We start from the raw sequence: 21,207 nt of genomic DNA on the forward strand, positions 1-21,207 counted from the left end.
CCCGTCTCCGAATTCATGACCCACGTCCCAACAGTGCGCCGCACGAAACTGCGGCCCGTCACCGAAGCGCTCCCGCCCTCGCCTACAGTCACCGAGCGCGTCCTCCGCTCAATTCCCGTGCTGAGCTGGTTCACCGGCGACATTGTGGGCGATGGGCCGCAGCTCCGTGACGACGGGACATTCGATTACGATAAGTCGAACGTTTATTGGAGGTTCTGGTTTATGATTGATATGGTGCTTGGGACGGATATTTGTGGGTTGAGGGAGGAGGCGTAGCCACTTGCTACGGTACCTCCTTCATCCGACCTCTATACCCTGATGCTTGTATGATAGATACATATTTACTATTTATGCGGGTGTTTACCGTGTTGATCGATTTGTTCTTTTCCTTTGGACTGCGGTGATTTGCATTCTTGGGCGTTAGTATAGCATCGTGGGAAGATTATAGGGGTTAATCGTATTTACTCTGGCAGTCCTCGGGTACAGCCCGTGTATACTGGTTTACCTTTCATAGCAGAGGATATTGCCGCTATGGTTGACTTTGGACGGGGGCCATCTCTACTTTGTAGGCGCTGCCACCAGACCTCCGATACAACGTGCATCTAAGATAGCAACCGTCGCAAAGATCACGGATCGAATTCCCGGGCTGATCCTACTCTTCCCAAGCTCCCAGTAGCCTAAGCTGTCCTGTATCACCATAGATAGTTTCAGAGATTGAATCGATATTTTATTGAATTTTGCTTGCCAGACCAGCCTATTACCTCATTGCAAAAATAAATATCATCATTGATTTGAAATGACGCTCACTCACGCCCCCGGGACCGGGAAATCGTAAATCAAGTGGGATTGGAGGATGGATGGGGTTGGATAGTTTGTGATATCACGAGAACGAGACTTCGTGGAGAGGAGGTGCGATATATTTATTCGACGGACTTGTCAAAGTTCTCGCCCTCGACGAGGTCGGGGATGTCGTCCTCGTCGTCGTCCTTCTTGTCGCCGGCCTGGTTCTTCTGCATGTTCTGGTAGGACTCGGCGAGCTTGCGGAGGGAGGCGAGGCTGTCGGGGCCCAGCTGGTTGAGGATGCCGGGGACGAGCTCGGTGAGCTCCTTCTCTTCGCCGTTGCCGTAGAGGGCGAAGGTGTTGGAGGGGACGGAGGCGTGGACTGCCACGACGTTCACAGGTTAGCGCGTTTCTTATGGGTGTCGTAGTTAGGAAGTTGGGGGCGTACCCTTAGGAGCAGCGAAGTGGATGACGTTGCCGTCCTCCTTGAACATGTTGACCTCCTCGATGGCCTGGATGGGCTGGACGTTCATCTTCTTCAGTGTGGCCTGGAGCTTCTTGTCGTCGGCGCCGGAGGTCTTGTGGACCTTCTTGACCTTGCGGCGGGGAGTACCCTTTCCACTAGGAGATTATCAGTATGCTTTGTTCTGGCTGATTCGGATACCGGCGGCCGGGCGTTGAGGGCTTTCGACGGTGTAGATGAGGGGAACTAAGCACATACCCTGTATACAAGTTAGCGGCTCATCGTCCAGATGATGTATCTATCAATCGAGGGTTTCTGGAAGCCAATGCGTGGGGTACGGTGCTGTTCAATGCGGTGCAATCCATTCAATCTGAGTCGATCCAACCAGCCAATCCAATCGAGTCCAATCCAATTCCAATCCCTCAAATATAGCAACTCCCAGCCAAACCCATCGCACCGAGAACCCCGCTCGCTTCATTCGCCCTGAGAATGATTTTCGCCCTCCCCGCACCGAAACGAATCGCAGCCGCACCGCACAATCGCACTCCAGCTCGACGAGAAAAAAGAGAAAAATCACATACCGATCCGCACGCTCGCCTGCATTCTAGCCAACTTCTCGTGATCCATTTTGACGGTAGTTTCGGTTTATACGGGGAAACCTGCGGAGAAATTCGGCGTCAATAAAAGGTGCTGGCAAACGCTCGAGTGGACGGTGGTTGTGGTTGTGTGCTGTGGGATTCGGAAAAGGTGCCAAGACTCGGAAATTCACGACGTCAGACGCTGCCCGCGACGAAGGATCGAGCTCGGGGTCGGTTTGGGAAATGGAAAGGCGGGCTGGTGTATATTATATAGCAGCGGGTGGTTTATGGACGTACCTGAGGTAGAGGGGGTGATGAGTGAGTGGTGAGGTGAGATGGATGCGTTGAGGTTCAGATGTTCGACGGAAGTTTGTGTGGGGAGAAGCAGAGGGAAGGATGGCGAAAGCGGGCCGTGAGCTCGCTAGGTAAGGTACAGGAACGGCGTCTGGGTTATGATTGCGACTACACTACGCTTATGTATATGGCCTATATTCTACAGCAAAGTGGCCTCTTCTATGGACATTCTTCATGTTGAGGGCATCTATTGTAGATATTGTGGTGATTTTGTGTGGACTGTGCTTCCAGAGGAGGCTCCTCGGCTAAACCCTAACCATTCAGGCATCGATTTGGAGATCGGAGGGGTTCGCCTACCAATGTCAATTACAGGCAGCGAAACAAATATTATAAAGTGATCTGGTCAGAAGAGTCGCATATGTACGAACTCAAGCTCGTAGTGCAAGTTGGAAAGCAAAGATCTCGTAGACCATAGAGACATCTAAATTCCGCGGCATCAGGCACCAAGGCCACAAGGCAGCGACGTCTAGATCGGCCACTACCGAATCAAGTAACCAACTGTATACGAACTATAGCATTTGATGTTCTTTCGCAAAATAATGGCTGTGGACATTGTGATATGCCTTCAAGATTGACCTCACGAGAGGGCTTCAACTCATGCCATTGCTCAAACATAAGCAAATTCCCAAGCTCCATGTAGTCATACCGTATCCTCCAAACCCCACCAACAACATGTCATCATCGGACCCCGACCATCTCAACCAAGATAAACATAAACACATCCCTAAGCTAGGAACGAACGCACCTCTAGGAATCATCTTCGACCCGTGATTTTTGTTAGCACTCAGCGCCAAGATGCGGTTTCTCTGTCTTCATGGCGCAAGCACAAGCGGGGAGGTACGTCTAGCCATCCACCCATTCAGCTGCGGCGTCCTTGCCATGCCATCTATACATCCTACCCTTAACCCCCGTTAAATCCAATATACTGACATCTTACACAGATCTTCGAAATCCAATCCGGTACGATCTGAATCATCCCAAGCCAACCACCCAGGCAACCCAGGCAAAGCACAGCGTAATGGCAAAGCTGACAAGTCCAAACAACCAGGCGGCCTCGTCCAAGCCCTCGAATCCCAAGGCCACAAATTCCACTTCATCAACGGCCGTCTGAACGCCGAGTGCGAGCCTGGTACGTAACTTCCACCCCCTTCTTGACTCATACATACTAACGCCCCCAGAACTCCAAGGCATCGTCCCACCCCCCTTCTACAGCCACTACCCGCGGGACGTAAACCCCGGCACGGACCTGGGCGCCGCAATCCAGTATACCCTACGCACCATGGATCGCGAGGGGCCCTTCGACGCCGTAATGGGGTTCTCGCAGGGCGCGGCGCTGGCGTACTCGCTGCTAGAGCACCACGTGCAAACGAAGGGTCCTGATGCGGAGCCATTGTTCAAGGTTGCGGTGTTTATATGCGCCGGGACGCCGTATGAGCTTGATGGGGGTGGGCCTGTTGAGGTTGACAGTTTACGCGAGGTCAATGGGGTGAGGGAGTATAGGGTTCGGATTCCGACGGCGCATATTGTCGGACGGCAGGATCGGCTGTATGAGCAGGGGTTGAAGCTCTTTGGGCTTTGTGAGCCAGGGAATGCGGAGGTTTATGACCATGGGGGCAAGCATATGATTCCGTTTGATGCGGGGAGTAATGATGCGATGGTGGGGATTATTGAGAGGGCGATTGGGAGGGTGAAGAAGTGAATGGTTTAATGAATTTATGGTATATAGGTCATGATTGTCTAGTTAGATTCGTGCTTGGAAGGGGCTCTATCTCGTCTGTAGATCAGAATCGCTATGATGAGCAGCACTGCGCCGAGGATGACGCTGGAGGAGAATGGAGTCCATTGCCCGGATGGAGGGTCAAGTCATAAGTTGCCCTCGTTTTCGGCAGGAATCACCTTTTCCAGGAACTTTTCGAGATCTTCGATCTCCACCGGGTCGGCAGAGTGTGTGAGATACCTAACGCCGTTAGCAGGCATAGAGCGCCAGTACCCAAAGCGAGAGCTTACCTGTAAGAGTTGAACGTAACATCCTCCAGCCCCAACTGCTCAACCAGTTCAGCCGAGCGCTTGCCGAAATCATGCGGCACGACATCATCGTCTGTACCGTGCGCCAGGAAGAACGGGGTGTTCTTGTTCGGGAAGTTCTCGGGGATATAGTTCTTGATGCGGTCGCTGAGCAGCATGTAGCACGAGAGACCGAAAACACCACCCAGCTTTTCCTGGCTTGTTATACCGGAGAACAGGGACATGGCGCCTCCCTGCGAGAACCCACCGAGGACGATCCGCGAGGGCTTGATGCCCTTTTCCATTTCCTCTTTGATCAGGGAGTTGAAGTAATCGCGGGACTTGAGGATACCGGTTTCGTCTTGGTTCTTGATCCCTTCTTGGAAGTCGAGCTGAACCGCCGGTTTATTAGCCGTCTGCTGGAGAGTGGAAGGGGGAGAGAACACCCACATCACGACCAAGCTTGGTGATGTCGTACCATCCAGGCATTGACATCCCGAAGTTCTATCGACACAAGTTCGTGAGCGTCGTCCTCCATGCAAAGCGCCGGTATTCGTTATAACCGCGACAAACGTACCACTGTAATCGGGATCGCGGGCGCATTCGGGAAGATAAACGTCACTTCGTCGAACATGCCTCGTCGGCGCCAGTTGTGGGCTAGGGAGACCCTGTCGAGCCATGCATTAATTCTCGAATCGCAACGAATTGTCATTCAGGTTTTGACATACCATCCTGCACCACTATGGAACAATGTCAGCCAGCCGCTTCACGACCCTCGGAACGAAACCAACCTGTCGCCCAGACCATGGGCCATGATGACGGTGGCCGTGTGCTTCTTGAGCGCAGGGACGATGAAAGGTCCACGAGTCATTTTGATGGGGGTTATACTGTTTCCAGAAATCCGAAGAAGGATGGAAGATTTTCGAAAGTTGGACAGACAACCCCCCCATTCTGCCGTCGGCCGAGGCTCGGGTTTCACACCGCCCGGAGGATTTGTTTACTCCGGCGGCGGGGAAAGAATGACTTTACGTAGGTCCTGTTATTTCTAGGGCGCAGGCTTTAATGCCGGGAGTAATACGCGAGGCCGGAATAAAATTTATCTTGTTTAAAATACTAAAAATACTACTATTAATAGCTTATTTAATATTTAACACTTTTATTAATAGCTTATTTTAAATAATAACACTTTTTTTAATAGCTATAATAATAGTAAATTTAATAAACATGTTTAAAAAATAATAAAAAAATAAATTATATAAGTAATATATAACTTACTTATATAAACCTATAATTTATAAACTCCTAATTTTTTAAATTTTTTTTATTATAATAGCTAATACTAAAAGTAATAATAATACTATTTTTTTTACTTACTTACCTATTTTTTTACTAACCTAGCTACTAGCGGCCTATATTATTAATATAATAAATTATTTAAGTTATAAATTAATAGTTTTAAATAAACTTTATAAATAATTATATTATTTATAACATAAGCTCGCGCTTTATAAGCTTATTAATAAAGTTAATATAATAAAAAAAATTATAGCCTGCCCTATTAACTAAAAAGCTATTATTAAGTAATATATTAATATACTTATTAAAAATAATTTAATTTATAGGTATTACACCTAAGGCCACAGGCTATTTATAAAGTATATTATTATATTAGGCTACTTTAGTAATAATTATATAAATTATTATTAAAATAGTTCTAGTATATAATATATTAATAAATATAAATTATAACCCTTATTTATTTATAAGTATATTAGCTAATATATTTAGCTCCTGTGCCAGGCAATAATAATAATAATAATAATAATAAAATAAAAAAAAAAAANAATAAAAAAAAAAGGCTAAAAAAATTATAAAAAAAAATAAAAATAAAAAAATAAAAAAAAAAAAAGTAAATACTACTATTTTACTTATATATATTATTTAGTCTGCTTGCTGCTTGCACCGCCTTATAATTATAATAATAATAAACTTTAATATTATTATAGCCAGGCTAGTTACCTTATCTTGTATTACAGCCCTTATAATAAATAATTTTATTAATAAAGCTAGTTTTAAGGGTATTAAATATAATAATAATAATAAATAAGTAATTTTTTTTAATTTATTTTTCCTAGGGCTAGACCCTAGTAATAAAAAAGTTTAAATTTATTATAACTTATTAAGTATAGTTAATTATAAATATTATTAAAAATAGCTTATATAAACTATAAGCAAAGATTTAGTATTTAAAGGCAAGTATTTAATAAAGTATTAATATTATTTTAGTTTATTAACACCTTTTATTTAACTTTAAATTAATAAAATTAATTACTTAATAACTTTAAAAGCCTTACTTAAAGCATGTTATTATAGTTTATAGCCTGTTAATTAAATACCATGGCCTTATTTTATTATTATTTAAGCTATATTTTATTTTTAATAAATAATAAATAACTATTATTTTATTTATTTTTATAATACTTAAAACTTAACTTTATAATATTAAGTTATATATTAATATAGCCACCTCCTAAAATTAAACCTAATTATACTATTTTTTTAATATATTATTATAAAAAATAATTTATAACTATATTATTTACTATATTTTTATATTTTATTATAAAATTATTACCTAGCGCGTTAACCATATAATATATTATAAATTATATTAAGGTTATAAGTAATTATTGCTAGCAAGTATTAGCTAAAATACTATTAATATAAAAGCTAAAGTTATAGGTTAAGCACCTGGAAGCCACCTTTATATTATTTAGTAATATAAAGGTAATTATAGTATAAACTATTAAAAAGCGCTTTTTTACGCCCTATATTTAGTATATAAAAAAAAATAAACTATTTATAAATTATATTATTATTAATAGGTTATTGTTTAGCGCCTGCGCTAACTATTATTATACCTTAAAGGGTAAATATTATAATTATTATAATAAGTATTTTAACTAATAATTTATAAAGCTAGTAACTAACTATAATAGCCTAAAAATTAATATTAAAAACGCCGCTGCCACCGCCTGTGCTATAAAAAAAAATATATAAAAATAAAAAAAAAAAGAAAGTAATAACCGCGCCGTAAAGTAGTTATAATATTACTTAATAAATAATTAAGTATTTACTTAAATATTAATCTTAGCCTAATTATAAACCCGTGGCCGCGCTAAGTAGCTTTATAATTTATTTAATATAATAATTACTTAAAAAAACATGTCTGCTGCTGCTTAAAAGGTATTTACTAAAATATATTTTAGTATTATAATTAAGTTTATAAAAAAAGCAGGTTTACTAATAAAAAAAAAAAGGTAGGGATAAGTTCCCTGGTTTATTAAATAATTTTAATAAAAAGTTATTAAAAAATAATTAGTGTTTACAGGGCTAGACCCTAGTTAATAAAGTAAGTTTAAATTATTATTTTATTTTTAAATTTATACTTATATTATTATTACTCTTATAGCAAAAAATATTATTTATAATTATAGTAAATATATGTTAGCAGCGCCTTAAATAACTATTTTTATACCTTTATTTTTTAATATTAAATAGGCTGTTAACTAACTAGTTATAGTTAAAAAGTTTCTTAAATAATAGTTTTTTAAGCAACTATACACGTGATATAACCATGTATATAAAACCTAATAAAAACTTTTTATATATAATAAGGTTTAGGACAGCCTGCTTAATAATAACCCCCTAAGCCTTATAAATTATTATTATATATACTAGTATAACTAAAAATTATATATAAGTATAAATAGCGCTATAATAATAAAAGTTTTGTTTTATATAAAAAATTAGCACTATGTTATAACTATTATTTTTTTTAGTATATAAATTATTATATTAGTTAAAAATTATTATTAAAGCAAGTGGTGCCTTTTAGGTAAGATTTATAATTTTTAATAGCTATATAATATTTATTAACATGCCTATAGTACTATTTACAAGACCCCTTTTTATTTAAATATTTTATATTAGTATAATATAATAGCTAAAAAAAACCATAAGCTTTTTAGCTAGGTTTTTAGCCTAGTTTATTTTTATAATTATAGTACTAAATTTAATATAATTAACTTATAAAATAATTATAAGCTTACTAAAGTTTAACACATGGTTATAGTTATACTAGTATATATTATTTTTTTTTTATATATATAAATTATATTTATAAAGGTATTATTTTTACCTATAGGTAACTTAGCCTGTACTCGCGTTATAAAAAGCTTTTAATTTTTTATTATAATAATATTTTTTTTTAAGTGCTTTAGCGTAAAAATAAATATATAAGTTATTTAAAAGCTTATAGTTTAGTAATAAATAATATTTAGCTTAATAATAAGGTTAAATTAATTATATAAATACTAACCAGCCTTTTTTTTCTTATTTATAAGTAAAAACATGGCCTTAAAAAAAAGGCTTTAGTTAATTAAAAACAGCTAGTAAAAGTCCCTGGCTAAAATAATATTTAAGTTATTAAAGGGTTTAGCTTTATAGTTTAAAAAAATTTTATAATATTATTAGTTAATATAATATAGCTATTTTAAACCTACCATAAACTTTTTATTAATAATTAAATATAACATGCTATAAAAACTTGCCTGCAAGGCTAATAATATTAAAGGCTATAGGTAATTATAACCCTTCTTGCCTTTTAATATAACTAGTAATTAAAATAACAAGTATAGGGTTTAGTTATTAATATTATATATAGTAATACTAGTTAAAGCGGCCTATATAATAATAAAGGTTTTATAATTACTAGTATAAAAAGCTATATATTTTAGGGTTATAAATAATAAGCTAATAATATAAAATTTATTAGTGCTAGCCTTGCTATTTAAATTAATTAATAATTACCCTAGTAAGGGTAATAAATATATAAAAATAAATTACTACTTATTATTTAAATATAGGACTAGTAAACCACGCGACTATAAAATACTTTTATAATATTTAATTATAATATTATATAGCTAGTGTTACTTAACCTTTAGGCTGTTTAAATAAGCTAATAAATAAACTAATATATTTACTAGGTAATTTGCCTTTGCTAAATCCTAAAATTCTAGACTAAAACTAGGTTTTTTTATATACTAAATTTAGTTATACTATTAATTAATATCACGCTGGCCTAGGCTATTAAGTTTTATAAGAAAATTATTATTATGGCTAGGCTACTAAGCTGCCATGGCCTTTTAAAAAAGTACCTTAGTAATTAGGCTAGTATTATTATTTTAAATTAGTAAATTAATTTTATTTTTTATATTTTTATTATTTTATATATAGCTATTTTTTTTATAGCTATGGTATTTACGGTAGTACTTATACATGTTATAAAAGCTATTAAATACTAATTTATTAATTATATATAGGTTATTTATTTTAATAAATAAATAATAAAGTATTAACTTAACACGGGCAAAGTTTTTTAGGTTTATAACTTAATTATATATTAAGTAGTAATAAATAATATAATTTTTTATCTTGCTTTTAATTTTTTTATATACTTTAGGCTATAGGGTATAGTAGTGTATATAATATAATAATATTAAATTAGTAAGCTTTAATAGCTATTATATATACTTTACTACTATATTTAAACCCTGTTTAATACTATTTTTTTTATTACTAGTATTATTGCGGTCCGCATTTAGTAGTAAAAATAAGTTATTTTATTTTTAATTTATAAAATATAAAATAATAACTATATTATAGCTTAATATTTAAAATAATAGGCCTAGTAAATAATAGTAAACCTTTTATATAAACTAATCTTGCTTTATAATTAGGGTATTTATTATTTTTTATACTAGTAATAATAAAAAATAGCACGTATTAACATACTTAAAAACTAATTTTATAACCTTTTTATATAACTTTATCTTTTTTTAGGCTTTATAATATATTTAATAATATAATAAAGTAGGGAGCGCTTGCTAGTATATATAGCCATGTTTAAGTTTATAAGTTATTTTAAGCTAATAATTAAATTAAACATGTTTAAGGTTATATTATTACAGGTTAAAAAGAAATAGTAGTAAGTACTACTAGTTAGTTTTATTAATTAAAAATCACGCTATATTATTATAAGAAAATAAAAGTAATAAATAACCTTCTTAGTTTACTTATTTTTTTATTAATAATAATTTATATTATAATAATAATATAGTATATAATTTATAACCTGCGTGAGATAAGTAAGTATATTTTCTTATTAAAATTAAGGTAGCTAAATAGCCTTATAATTTATATTAATAATAATAATTTATATATAAAAAGGGTTTATAGCTATAATATACATGCCTTAATAGGCCTTAAATAACTACTATAACTTGTTAAATTATTAAAGGTTATTAAAAATAAAAGTAAATTATATTTAATACACACCATGGTTATAAGTTAAACCTTAACCTTACTATTTATAGTAAGATTAATTATTTATAATATTAAACTTAGGCTTAATAACTATATTAAAAAATATATGGTAGTAGTAATAAAACCACGCTATAATAATATAAAGGTTATTTTATAAATTATATTATATAATTTATTTATAAATAACTTTTATATTATCACGCCATGCTTTATACTTAAGTAATTATTATATTAAATTATTTTAGTATAAATTAGCCATAAAGAATATTAAAAATAGGTAAGCTATATTTATTTAAAAAATAAAAGGTTAAAATAACACGCATGGTAACAGAAAACAGGCTACTTATTAATATTTTTAACCATGGCTTTTAAGCTATTTTTTTATTATATTAAAACGGCCGCGTACCGTAAATAGTTTTAAAAAAACTAGTAATAAAACTTAATAATATAAATAATTTAGCTATATTTAACTAAAAGGCTACTTATAGCTATTTTATAAAAATATCTTGCTAGCCAGGCGCGTGGTTATAAATATAAAAACTAGCTTGCTAATTTATTTATTAATAATAAATTATATTAAAGTAAATATATTAAAACCAGGGATACCATGCAAAATAGCCACTCTTATATTTAAGTAGGTATTTAATATAATTTATAAATAATACCTTGCGTAAACATATTATAACTAGCTTTATATTATTATAAAAAAAAAAGTAAAAAATACTAGTAATAATAATTATTGCAAGCAGTTAAACTTAAATAATAGTATTATATAAAATAAAAAAAAAGTTAAATAAGGGTTATTATATATTAATTTAATAATATTATTTATTATAGCCTATAATGCCTTAAGCTTTATAATTATTATAAGTAAATTAAGTATTATAACTATATTAAGCACCTATATATTATTAGGGTTTATTTATTAACTATTATTTAGGGTAATTAGCTTACTAGCTAGCTTTTAATTTAAAATAAAATAATTAACTAGTTTATTCTTTAGTAACTATATAAGGTTATAATTATTTTTAATTATATTTTAATACCCTGGATAATTTACCTAAAAATAATCTAGCTATTATTTAATTACCTAGTACTATACTTTAAAGTTATAATAAAATTATAAGTATATTTTCTAGTTTATACTAAAATTAAATAGCTATAAAATTAATACCTTAAGTTTTTTAGGTAAAAGCAGGAGCTATTTATATACTTAACTAGTATTTTATAAAAAGTTAATAATATAGTCTTTATATAAATATTAGTAATTTTAAATATAATAAACCTTAATAAATATATAAACTCTTGTAATTAGCATTTCCTTAATTTATATTAATTTTAAAAGGTAAAAAGGAATATTACCAGGATTTATTTTATTTTATAAACTAAATTTAAAATTTTTTTAATTTTAATTAACTAACATATAATACTTGTAAATATTATCCCTTTTTTAAAGATTTATATTAAACTATTATTTTTAATAATAACTATATATTTTTAGCTAGTATATATTAAGCCGGCGGTAAAAATTATTTAATAACTTTTAATTATGGTTTATAATAGCTAAATATATAAAATTAATAAAGGGAAATAAACATGGTAAAAAAGCATGGTTTAGGCCTGCGTGTATAAAAAGACTAAAGTTAACTTTAATAATTTATAAAGGTAAAAATAATTTATTTTTAATAATTAACTAAAAGCTTATAATAGTAAAGCTATTAATATTTAATTTAATATTATTTTTATTAATAATAATAGCTAGCTATAGGCGCCTAGCTAGCAGGCAAGGTATAAATAATAATAAAAACATAGTTATTATAGGCGTGAAAGGGGGTATAAGAGTAATAAAAATTATAAGTAATAATAAATATATTAAAGGTAAATAAAAAAGTTAAGATTTATTAAAAATAATTATATAGGCTACCTAACTAGCTACTTACTAGGTATATTATTATTTTATATTTTTATAATATTATTTTACTTATTATAAGTTATTAAATAAATATATATTATAATATTAATAGTCTAGTTTTAGTTATAACAGGCGTGGTTATTGCATATTTAGGTTAGTTTTATTAAAAAAAGGGTGTTAAGTAAGTAAATTAAAAAGGTTAGTAATTATAGTAAAGCACTTTTTACTTTTTTAAAGCTAAGTTAATAATAATAATAAATAAATAAAGCCATGTAAACCTAAAGTACCTATTAATTTTTATATTTATTATAAGTATTAGTAGGCTTACAGCCCGCGGCATGCTAAAATTATATTATTAAAAGTTAATAATTATAGCTAGTGTAGCAAGTAGTTAATATTATATTTAATTTTATAAATACAGGCTATATAATATTTAAATATAAAAAATAAAACTAGAAATATTAAATAATAATATTATAAGAACTTAGTAGTAAAAATAGTTATATAATAGTACTTTTTTTAAACTAATTATAGTAAACCTAATACCGCGATGTTTAGGTAATAAAAAAAAGTTATATAATAATACTTTTTTTAAACTAATTATAGTAACCCTAAGCAATTTTACTATTTTATATAATCCCTAATAAGCTCACGTGACTGGGAGCCGGGACCTACAATTTATCATGCGCGGGCCTCCACTTTGTTCCGGCCTCGCGCAATTATGTCCAACTATCGATGTCTAGATACATTAAACATTACCATTACAAGGCCCGGGACAAGTCTATCCAGAAAGCCCAGAAAGCTGGTGCAGCTCCCTTTTGACCGAGTCCATGACGGCCTGGACCGTGTCCTCCTCCACAACACCAGGCTGCCAGGACGCTCCTAAGGCCAAACACCCATCGGCGCCAGTAATAAGCGAGAACTGGATAGCAGCACCAGTCACACTTGCGCTCTGCGTGAAAATGACTCTACCCATCTGCGGGACAGACACATCCTCCGCAGTCTCCGTCTTCACAACGCCAAGACTAGACACCTCAAAGGTGGCCGGCCTGGGCTTGCCAATCTTGGACTCGCACAGCTCTTTGCGGTAGTCCTTGACATACTTGAATAGGCCAACTGCGGTATTCTTGCTTTTCAGTGCAAGTTCCTTTGTGATTGTTCGTTTGGCACGCTGTGCTTCGTCCCACGGGAACCCTTCCCCGGTCACGGCCTGGCGATAGAAGGTCTCTGGCATTTCCTGCACATAGACTCCCATTGACTCATCCGTGATTGTGTCCGGGAGCCATGAGCGCTGGGTGATGGGTATGCTACCCTGTACCCTGGTGTACCTTTCAGGGATGTGTGGGAAGATCGAGCGCGCGATGGCGGTCTCGACTGCGCAGGTAACTGTCGTGCCGTGCTCATGGCAAACTTTGACGAGCGCCGATGTCTGAGCCCTTGATAGAACAAGGACCCGGACGTGTGTCTTCAGGGGAAGTTGGAATGGTCCTCCCGCCCATAGGCTTGGGTCTGGCTTGGAGGCAAACCAAGTTTTGTACACGACCTTCAGCAGGTAAGGTATAGATATAGGAAGGGGGTGGACGTCCTCCAGTGGTGGTAGGAGGGCTGTCTTTGGCGGTATGACGACCTGTTTAGCTTCCCCTGGCTTCAACGACGCCGTTCCTCGCAAAGCCCGAAGGAACGTCCGATGAAACGCCTTGCCAGAAGTACCGTCGCCAAGCGCATGGTGGAACATAAAAACAGCAATGAAGCGTTTTTCAGATTCGCCGTCAGTCAGGATAAGAAGCCGCCAGTAGGGCTCGGGCGCCGTGAATCCGATTTCATGCTGCGCCTCGATCAAGGACTGCAGTTCGCTGTCATGTTCGTCCAGTGTCAAGTTCTTGGCCGTCGTCCGGAAAGAAACTGGCTGAGTCAGGTCGATTTCCGGCAATCGCGCCCAATACGGCTCGTTCGTCTCTTCTCCAATGGGGATTGCAGAGAGAATCGGATGCTGGTTGATCAGTGTCTCGACGGCCTTGTATACATAGTCCTGAAGCGGAAGAGTAAAGCTCTCCGGGATTGTGTAGCGGGCTGTGATGGCGACATTTATGTAGAAGCGCAGAGGGTGTCTCGTGGTGGAGTACTTCTCCGAGAGGCCTAGATAACGGTCAATTGAGTCACAGGCTGCACCGACTCCTCTTACCGACTGCGCGCAGCCTCTCGAATTTATCTGCTGTCGTGGCCATGGCTGGGATTAAAAATAATAATAAAGCAGCCACCCGGACGAAGAAAAGAAAAATTGGAGAACAATATGACATGGATGACTCGAACAATTAGGATGCCTCACGTGACATGTCAGCCGCGCCCTTGGGTCTACATCATGGTAGTGACCAATCAGAGGCTGTGGTTATAGATGCGAAAAAAGATGAGTCTTGACTTGCAGAGACACAGTAGATCGACACGTTTACAAAGTCGGGAGTGCAGAAGAATGTCGCCCAGGAAAAACAAGTTTCATACAAAAGCAGCACAAGTATAGTATTGGTATGTTTCCACAACAAAAGACGGGATATTGCTCCAAAGGAGATCACTGCTTCAGACAGCGAACCCTTATCTTATCCACCTGCAGAATCGCCCTTGACAAGATACGGTTCTAAGACCCAAGAGCTTCAGCTTACAGAACAGCCAGACCACCAACAACCACAGCTCCAAGAACACCCCAAGCGGCCGTCTGAATCGCCGACGCCGCATCAGTCGAGGTAGGCGAGTCAGCGTCTGCAGTCGCAGTCTCGTTGTCACTACCAGTGCTGTTTCCATTGCCATGCTCATGTCCCGAGTCCCCGCTCTGCGCCTCGCCATCAGCAGTCGACGCATTGGCATTGCGGTCTGCCGCGGCACCAGTGAACGCAACCGCAGTGATACCGGTATTATTCGCGCAGACTGAGTCAGATGGACCCGGAACGCTTCCAGACACGAGCTGAAGATCCGCGCACTACACCATGGGTCACCGCGTTAGCCCAATCCGCCCAGACCATCCCTAAGAATCAAAAGCACATGGACATACCGCATAAAGCCCCCCACTAGGATGCCCATTACTAACAACCTGCAACGTAACCTCCAACCCATCCACCAATCTTGCCCCCAGCACATCCTCGCTCAGCTCGACGTCCGGGATACAGAAGCCGCCGAGCCCCTCGACGCGGAACGTCTTGCGCAGCGTGACGTTGTAGTTTGGGCCTGGCGCCGAGCCCAGACCGAGGAGGATCTGCACGGCTGTTTGGTCGTGGCCCATGTCTAGGGCGACGGGGAAACTGGGCGAGTCCAGTGAGATTTGCGTGCGGTTTGGGGAGGGCGAGAGCCCGCCGCAGGGGAATTGGGCCATGGTTTTGGTGTCGGTGCCGCGGGGGGTTGGGTAGGTGAGTGAGAAGTGGGCGGTTGTGAGGGGGAGGAGCCCTAAAGCGACAATTGAGTGCTTCATTGTGGCTGATATAGCTGACTGAGTAGAGAGATGGATAGGAGGACGGAAAGTGCTGGAAGATGAGGGTAGAGAGGAGAGGAGAGAAGAAGAAGAGAGTGTCGAGTGTGGACTTATAAGAAGGGAATTTCAGTAACACTCAGGGTCCGCGGGCCAGTAAATCGGACGGTTCCACCACGCAGGGCCTTCCAAGCAGGGGCTCAATTAAATTGAGTGAATTGTGCACAGTGGCTACCTCGCTATTAGGGAGCTATTGGCAACATTGTATTTCATTGGAAGTTGATTTGTGCCCTCGCTCCAGGTCGTGCATTTCTTAGCTCTTCCAGCAAAACACCATAGTAACAACAGAAGTGCAGTAGATTAAGATAAGTTGCTAGGACCGATGGAGTTAAGAAATCTGCTCATATCTGCTCGTCCCAAGCCTCCGAGTCTGGGCATTTTCCATGTCCTCAATAGCCGAGCCATTCACACCTTAACAAAGGGCAGGATGCGGGGGGTAACCCATATAGATTTAGGTACGAGGTCCATGCAGTCTTTCAACGTCTTGTATTTGCTATTGCAAGATGTAGTAATACTGTAAACCGACATGACTGTAAGAATGTCTAAGAATATCAGACTCAATGCCCATGCGCCTCGTCCCAGTGCACAAACCGCCCAACAAGCAACTCGCCCAGAAACGACCCTCCAAGGACAGAGGCGAAGTAGCCCACGTTCATCGTCATCACAGCCAGCATCCTACAAGCAGACATTAGCAGTATCCCACCATCCTGGACCCAAGAGGGAGATTTACAAAAGATACGACACCCCAACAATGACAACATAAACCACAGCCCTCGGCAAGTCAACGCTAAACCGCCACGGCGGCGTCTCGTACGTATCGCGATGAACAACTCGTACCGACTCCTCGATGCCCTGCGACGTAACAAGCATCGCGGTCTTTGCGTCCGGATGGGATTCGACACGGGCTGCTTCGGAGGGCTTCCCGGCCACAACGACATAGCGGCGCTTCAGGTGGGTGTTTCGCCAGCGCTGCTCGAGGTGCGTTTTGGATGCGACGAGGCAGCGGGAGAGGATGGATAGGATGACCAGGAAGATGCAGGTGCCGGCGTAGGAGGCGGTGGATGAGGGGGTCCATTGGGTGGAGAAAAGGGGGGTGTTGTGGGTGGTTGTGAAGACCATGGCCATTGTCATGGGTGACGAGGGGGAGGTGTGCGAGTGGTCCATTTCCATTCTGCTTGTGGTCTTGTTGAAAGCTGGATTTGGAAGGATGGATGGGTTTTGATGATAGAGACAAGACACGAGGCTATATCTTTGAGTGGATATCCCTGGAATGCCTTCCCTCTAGGAATTTGGAAAGCCAAGCTAAAGTAAACAAGGTGAGCACGCTTGAGCACATTATAGCCAACCAGAACAAAATCAAGGTGAGCAGATTATTACTCACCAGCCATCAGCCATCAATCTTGGCATGCAAGCATCTTCATTTTCTCGAGCTATTCATCTTTTGTGCTGCTAATGGAAATCACTTGAGGACGAGCTTGGGTTAGGTGAAGGTTCAACTTCTCAAGACCTTCAAGATGAGCAGCCATATGCACATGGGCCATGATATGCCCAGCCCACAGAACCTCCAAAAAGCCTACTGGGCAGTCGTGGGCAGCTTCGTTGGGGCCGCCGCTCTTGCCAACCTGATCAATCGCCTGCTGGCCTTCCAACGGTGCGCCCACTCTCCATGACCCGAGCCTCAACTAATCTTGCCATTGCCAGGCTTCGAGATACATCTCTCACCCCATCAAAACCAAAATCACTGTTCTTCCGCTTCTACGCCACCTTGACAGCATTGGCCCGCGAAGCAAGCCACGCAGTACCGCCCCCGGTGTCGATATCCCGACACAGACTTTACTTTGCACCGCTGGGTCCGCTGGCAATCGTACTGGCAAACCTCGTCACCGTCCTCATCTTATGCTTCTACAAGCTCGACACAGAGAACCAGTGGGCCTGGGAAGACGTCGGCTACCGCACCGGGTTCGTCACAATCGCCCAACTCCCGCTGCTATTCCTCCTCTCCGGCCGCCGAAACATCATCGGCATCTTGAGCGGGACCGACTACGCCCGGCTGAACTGGTACCACCGCTGGATCGCTCGAACCTTCTGGCTCTGTGCAACGCTACACATGGGCTTCTGGTTCCGGAGCTGGGGGCGGTACAACTATATCACGTACCAGCTGAAGAACGAGTACTACGCCAAGCGGGGGTTTGCAGCTTGGTGCATTCTGACGTTTATTGTGGTTTCGTCTGCGAGGCCACTACGCAGGCTTGGGTATGAGTTCTTTGTTCTGCAGCATCTTGTGATGTTTGTTGGGTTTATCGTGGCGGTTTGGATGCATGTCAAGGAGGAGGATAAGGTGTGGGTTTGGATCTCGGTTGGACTGCTGATTTTCGACCGTGTTCTGAGGTATGTTTGGGGGGCGTATGTTAACCTGGGAGTCTTCCATCCTGCTTCGCGTGCTCTCTGGAAGCATCAGGCTTCTTTTACTTCATTGCCAGGCGATGTCACTCGAGTGACCATCCGCGATCCAGGACTTCGGTGGGCACAGGGCCAGCATATGTTCCTCACTTGCCACGCAATCGTGCCCTTGCAGAGCCATCCGTTCACAATTTCTTCCATACCGGAAGATAAGCAGATCGAATTCCTCATTCGATCCCAGAAAGGAGGAACAAGACGGTTCTATAAATACGCGGAGAATAACACTGTTCTCGGAACGGATACTGGCAAATCATGCACCGTACTCCTCGAAGGCCCTTATGGGGTACTTCGACCACTTTACCAATTCGATACTGTGGTTCTCATTGCCGGTGGCATGGGCGCTACGTTTACGATGCCTTTGTTGCGGGACCTCGTTAGACGATGGAAGAATGACAGCGGCAGTAAAGATTTGTCTTTACAGCGCGTCCAGTCTGCGCAGTTGGGTAAGGCTGTGGTCAGGCGGGTTCGTTTCGTGTGGGTGGTAAGGTCTCGCAAGCACCTTGCTTGGTTCGAGACACAATTGCTGACCGTGCTTGCGGACGTGAACGTTTTGCGGCGAGCATCAGCAGATACCTTGACAGATATAAAAGTCAGCATCCATGTTACAGACGACATGGAACTCGCTATTCTCGGCCATGGGTCGTCCACGTCAGACACAGAGCCTGCGTCAACCAACTCTCTTGAAAAGTCAGCAGTAACAGATGAAGACACCCTTGCCATCCAACCCCTGCCCTCAGCAAACAATGCAAGCCCGTTAGAGCATCAGCAGCAACATCAATCGAGTCCTCAACCTGCACGACTCCCAGCCCTGACGCCACAGCATGGTCGCCCTCAAGTTCATCCTTTGATACGGACAGCCCTTGAAGAAGCCACGGGCGAAAGCGCCGTTGTCGTCTGCGGCCCGCCTAGTCTGGCAGATGATACCCGTCGCAGCGTCGTCTCGCTCAGTGACGAGCGGGCTGTACATAAGGGAACGGGTGCGCAGGGAGTCTATCTCCATGTCGAGAATTTTGGATCGTAGGTTGATTTGGCGCTGAGATGTGTATCTCGCTGGATTTGTCCTGCCGTTTTGTGTGTTCTAGGCGAGGTCGCAAGGCGCAACATGGCCCTGATCCTGGAATTGGACCCAGGGCAGCGTCTACACCATTACACCAAACAACTTCCTCATTTGACCAATTGGTTGAATCGAGTCTGTGCGGCTGTTTATCCCCTCTGATCCAGCAGCAGCCACATGAGACGTAATCGACCTTTTCTTTACCAGACCAGTCGAAAGTGCCTTTTGGCAGGCAAAACCCATCTCGCTCAAGAAGTTGGATGCCCTTCGTGTGTCCGTCGCTAGCTGGTTTCACAATTGCCGAGTGCTAAGCGCAGTATACTCAACACGACAGGCGAGATTGATGAGATGATGCTCCAGGCCATAGCCCTCGCGCACTGCGCCTCCATTTACCTTCATTTCCCGCGCTCCACTCTCCTGGCCTTTCTTCCTATGACCAGCCAGATCTTCTACTCCCACTGCTCCCAGCCAGACCTCTTTACCAGTCCGCAGGTACACACAGCAAATGTAGCCAGCAGCGCGACCAGGTTCTCCAAGATCGCTTCTCTATCAACCAGTGTCGCCAATCACACGCCGTTCTTCGCTTGTGTGTTGAACCTTGACTCGATTATCCAGTTGGCTGTGTCTACTGTTGAATGCGCTGGACTTTCGAGTGTCGTCCATCCTTACCTGACCCTTAACATAGGCATTCTGAGAGGTATAGGTGAGACCTGGCGAATTGCCCATGCTGTGCAGGGCCGTCGTTCGGGAGATCCAGGCCGCAGCTACCGTAGCACCAATAATGACTAGCCAATAGCGTTGCTCATAGTAAACCTCTGGATTATCTATGTGTAGCGAGCGGCGAGTCATGAGAAAACCTTAACTATCACGTGCTGCGCTAGTCTTAATTAGAATAGGCGTGTCCCGGGCGCCGGCCCTCCAGGCGTTTAATACACCCTTTAACTAAGCAGTGCGTGGCTATATTATAAAGCTATATATATATTTTAAATAGGAAATATTACTAAAAACAAGAATAACAAAACTTTTATACTTTTAATTTACTAATTAAAAGGCTTTTTTAAGGCTTGTTATATTTTAAAAGGCGGTAAACTTAGTTACTTTTAGTAATTTAATTATCTTATTTACAGGGTTTTTTTTTTAGCATGTGGTAAAACTTTATAAAACATTACTTATAAATATTTTATATAAAAAAGTATTTATTAGTTAACTAGCATGTAGTAACTAAAATTTTTTAACTAGTGGTGTTAATAATAGTGTTAGTATTATTAAAGTATATTATAATTAGCTTGCTATTTTATACTTTAAGTACCTTAGTAAGCTTTTTTATAAATAAGGCTATTTTAATAGCCCTATTAAATATTAAAAATTTTGTTATAATAAATAAAGGTGCTATAACCACTTATTTTTTTAAACTTTATATAATAAAAAACTTATAAAGGTATATAATAAAGCCCTTAATAAACTTTTTATTAAAATAATTTTAATAAAATATATTAAAATAAATAATTATTTTTTTTATATAGGTTTTAGCAAGTATTAAATTACTTTAATTAGCTATAATATAGTAAATCACGTGCTTAGTAACTACCATGTTATTAATAATTAAAAATTTTTATTAATATTATAAAAATTAAATTAAGTATATAAGGTTAACACAGGTTTTCCTAAGCTAGCTAAAAAATTTAATTAATTAGGTAAAGG

At 38.9% G+C, this 21,207-nt stretch overlaps 7 protein-coding genes across 7 annotated transcripts in view; 3 read left to right on the plus strand and 4 right to left on the minus strand.

The window, feature by feature from the left end:
* Nucleotides 1-170, plus strand: part of DSM5745_07746 (uncharacterized protein) — a gene marked incomplete at both ends in the record, with an annotated part of 3,274 nt that extends 3,104 nt beyond the window's left edge. The window contains one exon of the mRNA XM_026749762.1: nucleotides 35-170. Coding sequence (XP_026601794.1) covers nucleotides 35-170 — 136 coding nt within the window. The remainder of the gene's footprint in view (nucleotides 1-34) is intronic.
* A 750-nt stretch (nucleotides 171-920) lies between these two features.
* DSM5745_07747 (nascent polypeptide-associated complex subunit family protein) lies at nucleotides 921-1,870 on the minus strand (the record flags this gene model as incomplete). Its single annotated transcript, XM_026749763.1, has 4 exons — nucleotides 921-1,162; nucleotides 1,229-1,401; nucleotides 1,445-1,502; nucleotides 1,825-1,870. The coding sequence occupies 4 exons, from the start codon at nucleotides 1,868-1,870 to the stop codon at nucleotides 921-923; spliced, it is 519 nt and encodes a 172-aa protein (XP_026601795.1).
* A 1,119-nt stretch (nucleotides 1,871-2,989) lies between these two features.
* DSM5745_07748 (uncharacterized protein) lies at nucleotides 2,990-3,874 on the plus strand (the record flags this gene model as incomplete). Its single annotated transcript, XM_026749764.1, has 3 exons — nucleotides 2,990-3,012; nucleotides 3,117-3,304; nucleotides 3,354-3,874. The coding sequence occupies 3 exons, from the start codon at nucleotides 2,990-2,992 to the stop codon at nucleotides 3,872-3,874; spliced, it is 732 nt and encodes a 243-aa protein (XP_026601796.1).
* A 164-nt stretch (nucleotides 3,875-4,038) lies between these two features.
* On the minus strand, nucleotides 4,039-5,050 carry DSM5745_07749 (palmitoyl-(protein) hydrolase; the record flags this gene model as incomplete). Its single annotated transcript, XM_026749765.1, has 6 exons — nucleotides 4,039-4,132; nucleotides 4,183-4,571; nucleotides 4,630-4,683; nucleotides 4,757-4,847; nucleotides 4,908-4,919; nucleotides 4,971-5,050. The coding sequence occupies 6 exons, from the start codon at nucleotides 5,048-5,050 to the stop codon at nucleotides 4,039-4,041; spliced, it is 720 nt and encodes a 239-aa protein (XP_026601797.1).
* An 8,212-nt stretch (nucleotides 5,051-13,262) lies between these two features.
* DSM5745_07750 (uncharacterized protein) lies at nucleotides 13,263-15,935 on the minus strand (the record flags this gene model as incomplete). Its single annotated transcript, XM_026749766.1, has 5 exons — nucleotides 13,263-14,617; nucleotides 14,664-14,708; nucleotides 14,808-14,833; nucleotides 15,136-15,449; nucleotides 15,522-15,935. The coding sequence occupies 5 exons, from the start codon at nucleotides 15,933-15,935 to the stop codon at nucleotides 13,263-13,265; spliced, it is 2,154 nt and encodes a 717-aa protein (XP_026601798.1).
* Nucleotides 15,936-16,549: 614 nt separating this feature from the next.
* On the minus strand, nucleotides 16,550-17,162 carry DSM5745_07751 (copper transporter family protein; the record flags this gene model as incomplete). Its single annotated transcript, XM_026749767.1, has 2 exons — nucleotides 16,550-16,667; nucleotides 16,723-17,162. 2 exons carry the CDS (start codon nucleotides 17,160-17,162, stop codon nucleotides 16,550-16,552), a joined length of 558 nt encoding a protein of 185 aa, XP_026601799.1.
* Nucleotides 17,163-17,506: 344 nt separating this feature from the next.
* Nucleotides 17,507-19,473, plus strand: DSM5745_07752 (ferric reductase family protein; the record flags this gene model as incomplete). Its single annotated transcript, XM_026749768.1, has 2 exons — nucleotides 17,507-17,643; nucleotides 17,694-19,473. 2 exons carry the CDS (start codon nucleotides 17,507-17,509, stop codon nucleotides 19,471-19,473), a joined length of 1,917 nt encoding a protein of 638 aa, XP_026601800.1.
* Nucleotides 19,474-21,207: the final 1,734 nt, after the last annotated feature.

This window comes from Aspergillus mulundensis (assembly GCF_003369625.1).
Source record: "Aspergillus mulundensis strain DSM 5745 chromosome Unknown scaffold_8, whole genome shotgun sequence".
Taxonomy (NCBI): domain Eukaryota; kingdom Fungi; phylum Ascomycota; class Eurotiomycetes; order Eurotiales; family Aspergillaceae; genus Aspergillus; species Aspergillus mulundensis.